This window comes from Maylandia zebra, linkage group LG3 (assembly GCF_041146795.1).
Source record: "Maylandia zebra isolate NMK-2024a linkage group LG3, Mzebra_GT3a, whole genome shotgun sequence".
Lineage (NCBI taxonomy): Eukaryota > Metazoa > Chordata > Actinopteri > Cichliformes > Cichlidae > Maylandia > Maylandia zebra.
Window position 1 is genome coordinate 39170725 of NC_135169.1, and position 17638 is coordinate 39188362.

At 40.1% G+C, this 17638-nt stretch overlaps 1 protein-coding gene across 1 annotated transcript in view; it reads left to right on the forward strand.

The window, feature by feature from the left end:
• The window catches only part of LOC101468404 (glucosidase 2 subunit beta), a 177940-nt gene that overhangs the window by 8879 nt on the left and 151423 nt on the right, over window positions 1-17638 (forward strand). Inside the window, exons 6-7 of the mRNA XM_004554475.3 lie at window positions 3850-3979; window positions 13851-13920. Of these exons, the coding sequence (XP_004554532.2) occupies window positions 3850-3979; window positions 13851-13920 (200 nt within the window). The remainder of the gene's footprint in view (window positions 1-3849; window positions 3980-13850; window positions 13921-17638) is intronic.

Consider the following 17638-nt stretch of genomic DNA (forward strand, 5'->3'; position numbering starts at 1 on the left):
TGCTTTCATATATGCTGCGCTCAGAGCATTGCTATTGAGCAGTGAGCAGCTTGTGATGCCGTTTTGATCATACATGTTCGCAGCACCTGCTGCTACAGGCGTCTGTTGTGCTCCCAGCACCAGTTTCCAGCACCAGCCTTAGCCTGCTGTGCAGGTACTTTTTGCCTTATCACAGTAAGAAGCTCGCTGCTTCCTAGCTGTAAAAAAAAAAAGCCCTGCTATTTTCCTCCCTCCATTATGTTACTTGGATCGTGTCGTTTTAGTTGATCAATTCATGTCATTTCCTGCTGAGTGGCCTCCAGTTTTAGCACAAGAGACATCACTATGCTATATAATGCATCACGTCTCAGATTCGAATTCTAGTTCGTACTGTTATCTGTAACCCATAAACATCATCATGCTCTGCTCCTGCCACCTTACTTTGCATTTTATTGTGTCTCTTAAGGAATTCAGCTGTGACTATACTTCATTTGCCGTCGCTTTAAAGCAGTAAGGAGTAAATGGCTGGGTGTAAATCAGCACCAGTAAACAAGTACGTGAGCAATCAGGCCTTTTTTTTCTCTCTTTTTGACTCCTTTGCAGAACTTGGGGTCGAGCAGCGACTGCTTTACCGTTTTTCCTCTCCATTTGCACATTTACTTCAGCGAGCACTGAGCCAATTTAGAGACGGACTCCTGAAGTTTGGTGCAAATTATATGGTAAATTTGGCAGCTGCGGATCTCCGAGGACGCTTCAGTGGTCTCATTACTTAATGCATTAGTGGCCTTTAGAAACTACAAGTTACTTTCCAACACTGCAGCACCTACAGCTTTAAGTGTATTAGCGATTGAAATGGCAGCAACTGAGTGTTGTTCATCATCATTATTTGGATTTTGGACTCTTTGTTGATGCAGCACATTTACACTGTTCTGACTTTTTTCAGGGCTGCTATGAATCCTTGTTATTTCCTGCCCTGATTATTCATTTCTAAGGTATCTTGAAGGATACAGCTGTTTAAATCTTGCAGCGCTTATAAAAGATGTCAGGGAAAGAAAAGAGAAAGAAACCACTTGTTTACAGCACAGATTTGTCTGAAGGCCACTTTTTATCACACTCACATGTGCGAGCTCACACATGTCTGATTTGCCAGCTGGTGATCCCTGGGTTTTTACCCTGCACTCTGCTCTATTTTCCTTTCTTTTCCTTCCCCCCCCCCCTCTCCGTGTTCTTTTCGGTGGCAGCTGATTGGCAGATCGAGGCTGAAGTGTCACCCGGTCCTCCTAGCCCTGCCGCACTTTGCGATCCTCTTTTCTCAGCGTGTCTCTGTTGATATGGCAGGGTTACCTCCGGGGCCTCGTGTTGGAAACCTTACACAATGACTCAAAAATGAACCCTTCCTGTGGTTCAAGAGGAAACTGTTAAAGAAAACACTTGCGATCAAACTTTAACCAAAAAAAAAAATCAAATTAGAAGCTGAGCGTGGCGTTGTAGCCTCACGTGCCACAGAACAAGCAGAAATGGGAATGCTGCTGTTAATTGAATACAAATTGGTATTCAATAAAACCCATTTCACGATGTTTGCTGTTTATTGGCCCACTCTTAAAAGTACTTGTTAAAGCAGGAAATGAAGTGCAGCGTCAGCCGTTCCTTATCCTCAGAATCACTTTTCTCTACTTTTTTTGTTTTTAATTCTTTGAAGAATTTGCAACAGCGAGAAGCTTTATATTAGTTTCTGGTGTTTTCTACTTCTTTTCTTACACAATGGAAGAACTTTTGGCATGTTATGGGTGTTTTTTCCACAAGTAAATATGTTCTTGTACTCCTCATAATGGCGCCCATAAATCACCGCTGCAAGCTGAAGGTGTCTAAGCAAGCAGCATGGCCTAGAAAGGTAGTCATCCCTAGCTGAACCTCGCAGAATCCATCACTGCATTATGAGAGTCTCTGAGGACAGATTGGAAGGCAGAGTTGACACACACACATGTGCACACACACATGCACGCGAACAAGGAGCTGCTGCTCTTTCATATTAATTGGTCCATTACAGAGAGTGATGATAGGTTACGCTTGGTTGTCAAAAGCTGTCGTATTTGGTGCGACAGCAACACCTCCTGATGCAAGTGATTTAAATAGTCCATTGTGCAGGCCCGGCTGCTGCGGTACAAGTTTTTGTAAATACACGGTGTTGGTTGGTTCTCTTCCGGAGCTAGACGAGGAAACGGAAAGAGAGAACAGGGAAATTCTCGTGCTTCTGTTTGTCTGTCAGTTTATCTCTCAATAATAGTCTCTGTGCTTTGTTTATCATTAAGAATGTTATTATAATGATGTTAGCATATGTCTGCGTGTAGCCTATGGCCTCCTTAACTGGTGGGCCAATATCAGTGAAACTTTGCATGATCATAGTCACATGAATAGTGATTATTAACATTTATATGTTTTCAAAAAGATTTATTACAAATCCCAGTTCTTTTGATTTATGCATTCATCACCTGCCTGCAAATACAATGTTAGGTTAGTGCGTTTGTTTCATGTGCGACTGTCAACATATACTTCCAAAACATGTATCAGCTAAATACGGGATGAAGAACTTTACAAAGTGCCACGAGTCTGCTAGTGTCTATAATCACAGTGTACACAGGAATGAAATGGTTTTGAGTGCTAAACATCAACATCCACACATGCTTGCTTCAACAGTGCTAACATGCTGCTATCAAGCAGGTGGGAGGTTTTCTTATGGACATACAGCAGCTGCTCTGACATTAACCACTGGTTTGTGAAATCCTATTTCGATGCCTCGATAGAATTTGAGTTCTAACACATCACACTATAATTAGCTATAGAGAGCAAAAGGGCTATATGTACTAATCTATAAATATGTTAATTTCATTATTAAAGCTTTTAAGATGGTTGACTCAAATGCCCTCAAGTGGCCATTCAATGAACTGCGGTTTTTGGCATTTCTGCGTTGGCTTCGTTTTACTGCTCTGGAGGTTTATAATTGTATTTTCCATGCTACCATTAAAGGACTAAGCACGAAAACTGGATGGTGTTGGCATTCTCATTAGTCCTGTAGGTATTTGAAATGCTGAGCAAAATAAAACTTTGATTCGATGATGCTGCTAGATATGCATCGGTGGATCATCAACATTATTACAACTTATTCATGCTCACTCTGTGGTTGACGTTCAAGTCCGTGTCAAATTTGATTCCAACGCATCTGTTAGTTGCTGAAACATTTCACCTTAAACTGCAACTGTTGGCTCCATGTACCAAAAAGTTGAGTCTGTTCATCTGGACGTAGCGTTTTCAGTGGGAGAGTGGTTGAGTTAAACAGAAACAGCCTGTTTCCAAAATGTTTAGAGTCGATATCTGGAAACATTGTATAATAAAGTAATGAGCCAACCAAACGACAGAGAAATTAACATTACTTAAGAAACGGTCTCTGTTTTTTAAAAAGTGTGGCAGTACTGTGTAGGTTGTCCCAATCTGTAACAACAGTACAAGCCTAATACGAAATGTTGTAATGTCGCTTTACTTTTCTGGGCTTGTTTCTGTGCGTTGTCTTTCTGCAGCCACTATCCAATACTTAAGACTTATTAAACTGAACAATAGCCAAATTTATGAACATCACATATGAACGCTAATGTTCTTTGGGCTAGTGCAGCTTGCATGAAAGTTATATTTCCAAAGGACGTTGATTAAAAAAAAACCCACAGTTAGATTCAAGATTGTAATCAATCAGATTTAAGACCAATGCAAACTGTTGCTGCTATCTTGCATGCTGACTGTAAGGTATAGTTATAAATAGCTATAAATTTGACAAAGTTGGCCATGTTTTTTCTATTTTTTGTTTTCATTTCATCTCATTAGGCCCAGCTCAGAGAGCTCCAGCAGGTGGCAGAAGACCTGCAGGTCAAGTTGGAGGAACACAGGAGGAAAAAACACGAAGCCGACCGACTCAAAGAGCAAACATTAAAGGCACTGGAAGCAGGGAACGGTGGTAAGGGTCGTGCCATTTTTAATCGGAGTCATTTAAATCTATTTGCTCCTTTCACCAAATTGCTTCAGTTTGTGGACAGTAGTTAGGCAATTTTAGCAGCTGCAGGGCAACTTTCATTTCATTTCAGCTCGATCTTGCATTGAGCAAAAGTAAATTGGCCTGAGAACCTCAGGTCACACGGTCAGGATGACAAATGGTAAAAGATAGGGAGGAGCTGGAAGGGTTAAATACAGATGCCTGTGTCGTTGAAATAAGCGGACTGGGAGAGGATTGCTGAGCAACAGCATATTGCATTTCCCCCAGCCCTCTTTTTAGGTTCCACAAGCCTTCGGAGAGAAGTTGCTTATGACTCACTGGAAAATTCCCTTATCACTGCAAGCACAAGCTGGCTCGGCATTTAAATGACGTTCAGACTTGTGTATGTGAACGTATTGAAAGTAGTGAGGCTGGATGGGAAACGGGCTCAGTCGTTTTTAGCTCTGTAGTCCACGTGGATTTAGAATCATTAAGTCTGTTTTGGGAAGGCAGGGCATGGAGACCGTTTGGGTTAAGTTCGCTTAATTTTAGATTTAGTTTTAGATTTCTAGCTTGTTGCAGCACAGATATTAAAACAGTCCTTCATGTTATGCCTCATAACACACAGAAATAGGATTTATTAATGTTTTAAACTTCTGTCTTATTCTTTGCTCATCCATATATCAAACAGCACACACCTAGATATTGTATAGTGCTGGTAATTGATTCTGCCTTGTGTGTTCAAAATAAAAGTTCTGATTGCAATAAAGGTCATTTGACTTTGGAGCTTCTCAGAGCACACATCCATCATGGCTCCCAAGGTGTGCAAGCTGACCTTTGCTAGTCGTCACCCCCCCCCCACGTGTTCCCTGCGCCATCATCATTCACTTCCATTACTGCTCATCTTCAAGTTTTTGCAACCATCAGTTTTCATTTCTGTGGTCGTGTTGGCAGGTGTTGTCTATGTTTTGTCATCCATCTGGGGTCTTATTTTGCAGTTTTAATAAATGTGTGAGTTCATGTGTGTGTATGGCTTCTTCAAAGTTCCAGTCTTTGTCCTGCTTATGACATTACTTGTTGGTGAATGTTCATTTATCTGCTAACAATAGGAGCTGAAAAATGTATTGATGTGACGGTGTATCTTATTGACTTTTTTCTCTTTCGCTGTGGTGTGGATTCACTGCTGCCAAATCCTGATATCTTTATTTAAAGATTGCAGGTGCTCTAGATGGATTCCCACAGCAGTTAAACTCCTTGAATCACTGCATTATGACTCATTGAGGTGGTGCTTATTAAATGAATGAGTGTAAGTGAACAGAAGTTAAACAACTCGGGCTAAAGAAGAAGGAACTCATGGAGGACAGTTAGGACAATGCATGCAACCAGCTCTATTTTCTCCTTTTTTAGTGGCATTTTTCAGATATTGTAGCGACGTACTGCAGGATTACTGTATCGCAGTATAATTGTTATTATTATGGAATATCATGATAGTATTTGTATAATGAGTTAAGGCCTTTAAACACCGGATATGTAAATTCTGTAAATTCTTAATGCAGATGGTCACACCAACTATGTAATTCACATGACAAATTTGCGACATTTATTCTTTCGAACCAAGCTCGCTTTTTACAAATGATCAGATCTGGATAAACAGATCTGACCAGTCAAACCGCTGCATTTGGTAACAAGTAGCTCAAAATGAACACCACTACTGAATATAGAAATAATAAAATGGTTCAGTTTTACCTTAGACACTCTTGGACTCTTGAACAAGAGTTCAGAGTACAAAAGTGGCCATGATACAGTGTCAACTCCTGGACCAAACAATGAAATTTCCCCCCGTTGCTGCCTTCTTTTAAGAATTGGACATACCCAGAATCTCCGTTTCCTCCTTTTCTTGTTTAGAAACATTAGGACTAGCTCATCATCGCTTGGTGCAGACTTCATTTCTTTCACAGAGGGTTTCTTGAAGACAAATTTTTGCAAAAAATACAACATTTTGGCATGTATATATGTTACACAACAAGTTTGGATCTGAAAAATCCAGAATTTCCTGTCATGTTTTTCCAACAGGCTCTGTGTGTGATGGCCTTCACTTTGTAATTTGCACTACTGATCTATAACTTGATGGCTATGATTTGGCTAAAACATAATTTCAGGAACCACCTGCCTTTAAAAACAACAAAAAAACAAACAAACAAACTCTAGGATGTAATTTAAGGGTCACCAGTTTTACTCCAGTTTCAAATTAAATCATTATTACTCATTGTTTTGTTTTTACAATTGTTACTTTTACAAACACATTTTCATTACATAGGGTTAATCTCAGGTCTACAGGAAAATTGCAAAACATAATGAACTAAATTACCACATTTTCTTTTATGTCACTGTAACTCTGCAGCAACTCTGTGTCAATAGTGTCACAGTTGTGAAATAATAATTAAGAAAGCCTCTTCAGTTAGTTACCTTAATTATGCATTTGAGTCGCAAGAAACAGTCGATAAAACAATTGCCTTAAACGACCTTTTAACGTTGTACTCGTGAGGACACGCATTGAGTTACAAACAAATATAGAAACATCACAACGAGACAGACACTTTTTTTCCACGAATATCTCGTCTTTCCATTTCTGACCTGTCAGTCGCATGAGTCAAAATAAGAATGAAAAGCCAGAAGAACAACCAGCTGAGCCTGCAAAGTAGAACTTAACAGTCTCTCCCTTTACAGCGCCTGTCGCTCAAACGTGTCTCCAGGGCTTCATGCGCAGTTATTGAGAAGTTTTAAAGGGCCAGGTTATTTGTACCCTCAAAGAAAATTAGTTTCTTGTGGCACATTGTGTGCGATACAGTGAAAGAAATATTGCAGGACTTTTTGCGGGTCTCAGACGTGACAGGACAACATTCTAAGTCGTATTGATTTCGATATGTGTGGTATATAGTTCATGCGTTTATTAGATTCTAAACAAGCACCGTGCATTTGCTATTTTCCTTCTTTTAAATTATCAAGTTAGTTTGTTAAGGAACTAAAACTCAGTCAATGAGTCCAACCTTCACATATGTCCCATTTTTATTAGGAATATGCTTGTTCATAGACACAGCTGGGTTACTCAGTGCTCTTCTTTTAGCAAAGCAGTGGGCTTGATTTTCCTTTTTTTTCCCATTTTGCCGAGCATGTTGGGAAATCAGGAGTAAATCCTCACTGAATAGCAAAGACTTTGTTATTCCCAGCTAATGCGAAAGGACGCTGATCGTGTGCGGTTGTTTTCTTTCCGTCTTAATGGCATCCATGATAAGCCTTGGGTTCACGTCGAGGTCTCCTCCCTGTTTAATGATGTTTGCTTGATATTAACTCCATCATATAGAGGCACAGTGTACGACTCGTGCTAGTTTTTCTCTTTTACTGTACATCCAGTAATGCAAAGCTACGCAGACTTGAAGTTCATCCATAGTTTGAGGGGATTTCCTCAAGTTCATTGGTAATCCACTGGTTGACCTGATTTCTCTAGCAGACCGCTTTGCAAACCACTTCCATTCTGCTCGTGTGCAGTTGTGGATGGCCTGTAGCATGAATACAGAGATTGCAGAATGCCAAGGCGGCCAAATAGGCTTAGTTTGCTGTCGTTATAGCACACCACACACATTTTCCACATGTAATTCAAGGGCTGGTTATATTTAAAAAGTACACTCATACATTTTGGTTGTAAACAGTAAAACTCCAAATGGGGAAAATATTCTGGACCACGCAGTTCAACCCACTTTATAATTATATTGAAACAGAGTCGACTCAGATGTTTGATGTGTGGGCGTACCTGAATACATTAGTTGCTAAATACATCTTAAAAAAAAAATACACATAATGTGTTCAACAAGCGTAGCTATTTTTTACAGCGATTTGTACAGCTGCCATGAACATAAGGACGACCCAAACTTTTGTAACACGGATAATTTTAATAATCACTTTATCTAACAGTTATTTCTTCTGTTTATTTAACTTTTTTTTTTTTTTTTTTTTTTTTAAATTCAACCAATTCAATGTCGTTTTGTTTTTTCAAAATTGCTCTTCCACGTTTCGTCAATCTGGAGCAACGAAAGTGATCTTTGTAAGAGGCAAACATCCAAAGCTACTTACAGTTTTGCATCTTATAACTAAAATAGAGTGTTAGGATTGTTTTCAGAGAAGTTAGGATGGTGTAAATGTTGAATTTAAAAAAAAAAGTTTGCTGCTTTATCCAAAATATTATCGCCTCTACCATATCTGCTTAACATGAACATAGTATGCAGTGTTGGGAAGGTTACTTACTACAGATTACATGCCCCAAAATGTATTTTGTAACGTATTCCGTTACGTTACTCAATAAGAGTAACATATTCTGAATACTTTGGATTACTTAATATATTATCATGCTTTTTACAACTACATGAATGTACTATTGCTGTGTGATTTATTGCTATTACTAAATGGATACTCGCCATACCAATACCAACTAGATTTTTAAATCCTAACATAAAATGAGTAACAGTAGGGTGGACATTAGGTAAGGCAGCACTTTTTGCAGCGATCTCATATAGAAAACTATTCCGCACGTATCTAAAACATGTCCGTGGCTCCGAACCATAATAAAGGGACCTCTGGCTAATACGTCGGGTTTGTGTCGGGCTCGTAGCCGAAAACTAGCTTTACTTTGTTGTCTGGGTCAACTTTGCTAGCGAGAGACAGAGAGAGGTGTTGAAAGGCTGCTGCAACGGAGCTTATAGTTTCGGAGGAAAACACGAACACTGTGTACAGTCGAGTCTTAATAGCTTACCGTATTTCCCGGACTACAAAGCGCACCTAAATATTAGCCGCACAAGCTAAAATCAGGGGAAAATCCTGTTTTGTACATACATTAGCCGCACCTGACCAAAAGCCGCAGGTGTTTCAATGTTGACTTATCATATGTAAGAGAATATGCACAAAGGGAATTGTCAGGAAAGAGATGGCTGTTTGGAGACATCACTTTTATTAATATTTTGAAAAACAAGTTATGGGTACATATTTGCACATGTAGTACATAACAGTAGCCTACAGCACACCAGAAAAATAGATTCGGACTACCTTTTAGGCTCAGGTGCAGTGACACAGCTTTAACAAGAAGAAAAGTCAGTCATTCACCATCTTTCTCTTCTTCCTGCGCACTAAAACCACCAAAGTCCTCTTCTCCAGTGTCGGATACAAACAGGCTCAGGATGGCTTCGTCATCCACTCTCAGCTTCTCTCCTTCGTTGTCACTTTCAAAACCAAAGAAATCCTCATTGTCAGTGTCAGAGTCGAACACCCTCAGAAGGGCCGTGGCGGTGTCCTCCTCTCCATCATGCAGCAGTCCAGCCCTTCAAAATCCGTTGGTGATCGTGGATGTTTTCACACTTTTCCACGCTGTCAGAATTCACCGGTGGAGTTGGGCATAACTTGCTTTTTGGGCATAACTTGCAAGTTTATCGCCGCTCATCATCCACGACTCCCGCTGAATGCGTAGCGCTACTTTGAAGTTTGTTTTTCGCGCTACTTCGTACGGCACTACGTTGCCTGGCGGACGGACATGTGACTAACATACCACTCTTGAACCCCGATCCTTCCGCCAGGCAACGTAGTGCCGTACAACAGCGGAACACACAAAACAAATCGTCTTACGATATCACAAAAATCATGGACAATCCATAGAAAAGCCGCACCTGACTAAAAGCCGCAGGGTTCAAAGCTTGTGCAAAAAGTAGCGGCTTATAGCCCGACATTTACGGTACTTACAACTGGGCTACACTGCCCATGAGGCTACATTCTTTAGGGCTATGCCTGCAACACTCTGCCTTCATATTAAATCATTTTTTGAATAATAATTTTTAAAAATATTTCTTCATGTCATTATGCGGGCCGCAAGTAGAGGTGACATGGGCTGCGAGATTGAGACAAAGAGCCTCTTAATACCTGTTTTGTTTGGGTTTCCAAACAAAACACTATTTTTGGCGTGGAATTACCAAAAATAGAGAGGGTATAGCCTAACATATGAAACAGGAAAAGGCCACCGTGTAATCCATTTATTTCAACAAAGTAACTGTATTCTGAATACCACCTTTTTAAACAGTAACTGTAACGGAATACAGTTACTCATATTTTGTATTTTAAATACGTAACGCCGCTACATGTATTCCGTTACTCCCCAACACTGATAGTAGAACATACTAATATAGAGCATAGTATGTGTGTGATACAAGCTTATTGTCTTTATTCCTGAAGGCATCAAATAAAGATGGGATTCAGTATCCTTTATTTAATTTCTTTTAAGTGGACTTTGACTTGCTGTGTAAAAGTCTTGAGCCACCCCTCATTTCTTTGTATTTTAATTTCCTGTTATTTTTATTGAAGTTTCCTTGAGAAACAGTTGTTTTGACTTTACGAAGGTCTTTTAAAGCTTTACAGATTTATGAATCACTGAAGGATTAAAAAAGGCACCTAACTCAAGGGATAAACCAGTGTCATGTCGACACATAGCAGACAGCTCATCAAAGAACCAAATGTAAATTGTATCTTTGTATCCAAATGTAAACACTTTGTTACCAACATCTCGTCAAAAACCTCATTATTTGTTCACATTTCTTTAGTTGAATTTCTGAAAAATGCAGTAAGTAGTATTAAAAACAGTAAAAAAAAACAACTAATTTTTTTAACAGCATCATTCATAAAGAACTGCTAGCCATAAACTTGGCTTATTGTATGAAGTATGAGGAAATGTAGGACTAGTATTTGCTTGTTAGAATTTTACAAATTTTGGTTTAGATACTGTATTTCCATGTGTGTTTGTACATATTTGAATAAACTGATATACTCTTTTCCCATTTTCCAAGCAAAATATAAAGAAATTGAGTGTCGCTCAAGAGTTTTGCACAGTACTGTATATGTAAGGAAATCTCTGTATAAAAATTGTTTGAAGGAGAAATAGACTATAAGCCCTTTAGCCATATATGATTACGCTTCCCTGTCTTTAATGTGCATTCACATGTAAATGCAAATACTAATAGTAGGTTAGAATAGGAAGAGATTAACTGAATCCAACAAAATATGTATTGTTGGAATATATTAATATAGAGAATGTCTGTATCTTTGTATATGAAGGATGTACTAAGCACTTAGAGTGTCTGCTATCTTGCCTCTGAGGATTCGAGTAGTTCCCCTGAGCTAACCTATATGGACCAGATCCAGTCATAAACATTGACTGTATCATATTCTCTGGAAACCAGGGTCCATTATGAATTCAAAAGACTACAAGTTCTTGATCTTTATTTCTAATAAAACATGATTTGCACAAAGGAAAATAACAAAAATTCTTGTCTACCTGACTTTAGACTTTATAAAACTTATGTCTTCTTGAAATAATGCAGTAACACGTGTTGCAGCAGGCATTGTCTTCTTGTTCTGAACTCTAACAGAGCGCTTCATATCCCCGCTTATACGTCTTCTCTCCAGATAAGGAAACGCTTGATTGTCCTTGTAGAGCAAAACAAACAGTGTCAAACATAAAAGAGTTCAGAAGGTCCCATAAGGCTTGACATTTTCAGTCAAGCAGCAAAAGCCCAAACTGAAAACAGAGCTTCACTCTGAAATTCCATTAAATTTGATATATTTTTAAAGTATTCTTGTGGTAATTTAGTCCTAAAGCAGGACTGAGTGATGGTAGCTCTGCTAAGCTCTCCACAGAGAATGTAGACTAGTTTTATTCTTTCATCTTTATTAATTGTACCTTGTAATTTAAAAGTTGATTTTTCGAGTTACGAATACCCGAGCTTCCTTGCAGCACAATCATTTATCTCATTTGTAAAACCTGCGTGTCATATCAGTTTCAGGTTGTTAAAAAATTTCCTGGAAAAATCACTCACAGCCATGTGGGAACCTTGAAAAGAGTTCTGGGAATAAGGCAATTAGCTCAGCAACTGTAATCACAACCTTGATGAATTTATGAGCAAACTCTAATGAGTAAGATATTGATTTTGTACACTGCAACGCTCTCATTGTGCTGCAGTGTTTTTTAATTTTTTCATTCTGATGCTCACCGTTAAATGCACCGTTTAGCTTCAAATATTTATTTTCAGGTTTCTATCAGTATTTCCAGTCTTGTCATCCCATCGATAAAGCAAAAACAAAAAAAGATTCTACCTGCAGCGTTTGATCCATTTCCATTTCAAAGTATTTTTTTTTTCATACAGAAAACTGTAATTTCCCTTCTTGGAAATCTTGCCTATGGTATATAAAAGACAGGACAATGTGTGTTTTCTTAGCCTTGGAGTGCAGCGCGAGCCTACAATAACAAAGCTCTGTGTGGATAACATGGTCTGTAGGCTAGGCGTAGATCTGCAGTCTCCCGCTGATATGTTCCATTTCCCTCTGTTCTCTTTGTGCCTCTCTTTTATTTTACGAGTGTGCCGTGATATTGCCCGAGCAACATGGGTGGATGACTGATGGTGTCCATTAGTAAACATAGTCCCCTATATGTGCCGTCGGCCTAAAGAGCCAATGTCTTGAACCTCTTTCCCCAATTTTTCTTTTTTTTTGTTTGTTCTCCCTCCTCCTCTCTCCTCTTTTATTTTCCCCATTCCTCTCGACTCTTCCTCTTACCTTTTACCAACCAACCCCCACCCCACCCACCGCCCTCCAATCCCCTGCATCCACTCTATCTTTTTTTTCTTCCCCTGCCTTCGTCTCCATCCATCCTCCTTATGGTTGTTTTTCATAGCTATGGCTCTGCAGTAGAGCGAGGGATGAGACCATTTCTCTTGCTCCTTTAGTGCGCTCACTTTTTTTTTTTTTTTTGCGAGACAGAGCGGCCAGAGGATGGGTTGAGAATGTCAAGCATTAGGTTGGGAATAGAGTGCTGTTCAAACAAAGGAATAAGCCACTAATATGACAGATGCTGTGTGTATTGCAGGAGAATATTAGCAAATCTTGTTTAACTCCCGGGGTTGAATACAGTCAACAAACAGAGGGTGGGGTGACGGGAATCTGGCTTCTCCGTAGACGTTTGCAGCTCCCGGTCATGTTTCGGGTGTCAAGGAGTGGCGTAGGATCTAGCATCTTTTAAAACTTTTAATCCCACAAACAGCATGCCTTAATAAATATGGATTTATTTTGGCAAAGATGGGTTTGAGAAAAGGGATCATTTTTTAAACCCCCCTGCATCACACACTTAACACAGTTGCTTTACTGTACACTGGGAAGAAATGGTAATTTCAAAATGAGCTTTTCTGTAATTAGTACAGAAAGATAATTGCGGCGGATGTGCAATTAGCATTATGTAAAGTGTTTTTCCCCAGACTTAGGGGCCAATCAGTTTACCCCTCGTACATTCTCTGCTCTGCCGATGACACGGGAGATGCTCAGTGCTGAACATAAGAGAACTTCCTCTCCTTTCCACTCGCAGTGAATGCGGATTCACAGAATGAATCGGTTGGGGTCACATGCTCGCTGGAAAAAGGGGGTTGAGGAAGTTTTTGCGTCTCCTTTTCATCTGCCTGTGTACATGAATGGAGAAGAGGGAAATCACTGTCATACCAGCCGTTACAGCACAAAGCCTCCTGATTGCATTCTGGACTCTGCCATGCTTTTTTCTTTTTTTTTCTTTTCCTACAGGGAAACCAAATGTTCTTGCACAGCGTGACTGACTCATTGCCTGATTGCCCTCCACACCCCCCCACACCCCATATTTTTTAAATCCAGCTCCATCCTTTTCTTCATTCCTGCCTCTCAGTTTGCATTCAGATGGAAGTGGTTGCTATTTAAACAATCTCATAATTCTACAGTAACACGTGATTTTTTTATTTTATTTTTATTTTAGGTCTCATCAGACATCAGAACAGCTCCGTTACCAGCATTTTCCATTTATTGGACACCAATAAAGATGGCAGGTAAATAACTTGTATTCAGACTCTTTTGAGTCCTGTTTTTGTTTTCATGTTCTGGCCAGTGCTGCCCATTCTAGTGAGTCCAGAAACCTGCACTCATATGCGTATGAAGTGTCAGCCTTATAATGCTAACCCCACCCCACCCCCAAGCTAGAACCATATTCTATTAATACTTTGTTGATTACGCAGGCAAAGTTTTGCATAATAAAGATCCACTGATTCAGGTTTTGAAGGCTACCAATGATGTTTTTATACTGAAATAGTTTTTCCTTGTTGGGTTCTGCTCTTGCCAGGGTGAATGGGCTTTTTGTCGCATTATTTCATTGCTAAGAAATCTAATACTACAAAAAAAAATATTATGTCGTCATCCAGCACTCTGCAGAAGTCTTCAGCCACCCCTTATTTCTTTATATATTGCTTCCAAGGAGCCAGACTTCAATGTAATTTGTTTAAAGTGACCTTGTGCAATATTTCTTCAGGCTTTCTGAAGAGCTATTAAACAGAAACTTGATATATTGGAATGGTGTGTGGTGTCTCCCTGCGACCTCCCCTGTACACTTAATGATGGGTTTTCACACCTCACGATTTATCAGTAAAGTCGTGGTTTGACTACCATTGCAATACTTTCTGGGTTTTTCCAAAAGAAGCTGCGTAGGCAGCGACTACCGTGACTAACTTCTAATGCAAACCCAGTTATCTTGTTCTATAAACAGGCCTGAAATATAACAGAAACCACTCAGTTCTGAAAAATATTTCAAGGCTTATTCATAAAGACTTCAGAAATAGGACAAATTCAGCAAAGACCTGATACAGGATGTGAGTGATGTATCTGGCCCTTCAACTGATCCAAAAGGCCATTCTTAAGGATGGGAAACAGGGTATGCCAGTTTACACAAGAACGGGACTGAAGATCCATTGCAACAGGTCTAACGGAGTGATGACTCTTGTCAATAGGTGTTGGGGATCTTGTCAAAATGTATGAAATTATGACCATGGAAAAGCATGGTTAGAGTTCGATACACCTTGTAAGACAATCTGGAAAGCATCTGATTCGCTATGGCTGCCAACACACTGCCAAAGCAGTAATACCATACCTGGATAGAAACACTATCAGTCATGGATTGGCCTCCCCCAGAACCCGGACCACTGCATTCTTGGAGCGGTGTGGGATCATCTAGCAGCCAAGATCCAAAGAAGAGCTTTGAATGTCCTTCAAGAAGTCTGGGGAAATAGTAATTTCTTGTAATTACAGAAAGGACAAGAAAGCTGCATAAGAGAGCTAAAGTTAAGTGCTGAATTTAAATCGTTTGTTACATTTTATCTTTTTTTCCTGACAAATGATCGCCTGTCTTTGAACATTGTTCTCTCCAAATTGATTGGTGACAAAAGCCAGTCATTAATTTACCGGCCACTAGCAGTCAAATGAAACTGTAACACAAAACACGAAATAACAACCACAAAAAAAAAAATACTGTTGAAGAAGTTCCTTTAAGTTCCGGCAGACTGAATCGGAGAGTTTTAGGAAATATTATCATGTCAGATACCCTCAAGAGAAATTCTGCTAATGCAGCAGAGTGAAACCAAAACAACATGAAATATGATAAAGAAGATCCATAACACTGGATTAAAACTATAGGTTGTCACTCGCATTTATTCTGTCTTGCATTACTCGTGCTATAAAATAAATGGGTGTTCACATCAATATGAATATGGATTACACTCATTAGTTCCACCTTAACTTGTGGAGCAGTGAAGTCTCATCAGTCTGAGTCGAATGCGCGCATCTCATTCCCTGGAACTCCTACACCTATTTATTCTCCAGCAAGCCTCAAAAAGTATTTCTTCTCCTTATTTGCATTGTTCAATCTTCAAGTCTCAGCAGGCTCACTTGTTGCTCCGCTTTCCAATCTCCCGGCCTTCCTTGCATCTACACAGACGAACTAAGTTGCTGTCAGGATCGGCGTCTGACGGCGGCCAGCTTTAAAGGGAATGGCATCCGTTTTGCTGCCAGGGAAGATATGTAAATTTTTCTAGTGGCTTGCAGAAAAACGGAGTCCATGATATCCAATGAGCCTGTCCCCCTTCATGCTTTTTCTCCACAGCCATCCACACCCTCACATCCTCACTTTCCCACAACATGCTTGAAGTTAAAACAAAATCGATACTTCTTAAGCTAACTGGGCATATTCTTCCGGAAAGCAAGCTGGCCCAAGCATAGTAAACTGAAAGTGCTATAAAACATATGGCCGCATCGAGGACGAACTGCTTGTGCAGCGATTTTCTGGCAGAGCGCTATATGCCCACTTATGCATTCCTGCAATTGGATGCAAACCATTATTCAAGCCCTCCTGCCCACCCCCTCCCAGCCACAGTCCCTTCCTTCCCCGGCTCTGCCTCCATCCATCCACTCCATCCAAAGCACCGCCTCGCACTTAAACAAACACATTACTAAGCTGAAATATCTGCAAGTGTCGCTCATTTCTATCCAGCCATTGTCTCAGCCTGTCAGCATGTGGATTCGGTGAGCTGGCTATCTTGATGCAGGACGTGTCCTGATGCCCATTTGAATAAAGCAGGTGAAGGCTTTGCGCTTGTGTGCTACATCACCAGTCCTCCCCTCCCCGTGTGGCTCTGCGGCTCACATGCCCGAGTGTCAAGCTTGATTTAGTCGCCGTTTTATAATAAATGCAAATTTGCTGGTATACCTGACGCTTGCACGTTGCCGGGGACTTTGATCGAGATTAGCATGCACACTACAGGCTCTTTATCGTGCACAAAGCAGGGGAAAAAAAAGCTCTTGGCTTTGTCCCAAATGACACTTAGCGAAATGTTATCCCATTCTTAATCCACTTGATTGGAATTGCTAATTATCTTTAATGCAGATTCACAGATAATTGTTCTCTCATTTATACTGTGAGCTAATCTCATTTTTGTGTCACCAGTAATTGCTTCATGCAACCTGTTTTTTTTTTTCTTCCTTTTTTTCCTTTAAAGTTTAGAATCTGCTCTGATGTGCATGAAGGAACCTGTCAGTGGTAGAGATGTCGCTGATTATCACCACAGTTTGTACTTAATACTAATATTAATTCTGTATAAATATTGCTACTGCGAGTTACGCAGCAGGCTAACGTCGTGGAATATCTTTGCATGCAGCATTTCCAATATTTCGGTCACACCTCAAGTTTATATATCTGCAGTCTCACAGATTCATATTGCATTATAGGGGGGTAAATTATTCCCCCACACTTTGTTCATTAAGGTAGATTCTTGCCGTCCTCACGATTATTTCAACCCAAACCTTCCTGAGCACCACACACAAGTGCAACCCACTGTGCCAGCTGGCAAGCAGTTGGCAGCCCAGTGCAGGATTAACTGGTACCAGTATGCTGGCCTATAAATAGAGTCTACCAACTGCTTCAGGAAATGAACCATGATGGAGCCTCCCAAAGGCCCATGAACAGGTTGTGCTTTTTATCCCCTCCCCTCTGTCAGGATTCATCAGTGCATGTGTGTGAGTTACCAATATTTTTACTGTCTTTCTCAGGGAAACCTAGCAAAGCACCTGCTCTCAAGATCAGGTCTGCATCTGCCCTCAGTGATTGGGGGCAAAGCTGGTTTTCCTCACACCAAATTCTATTTATTTCTTTATTTTTTAGAGGCGTCATTGTGTGCAGCTCGACAATGCAGAGAGATCATTGCTTTTCTCCAGCACTTACCCCTA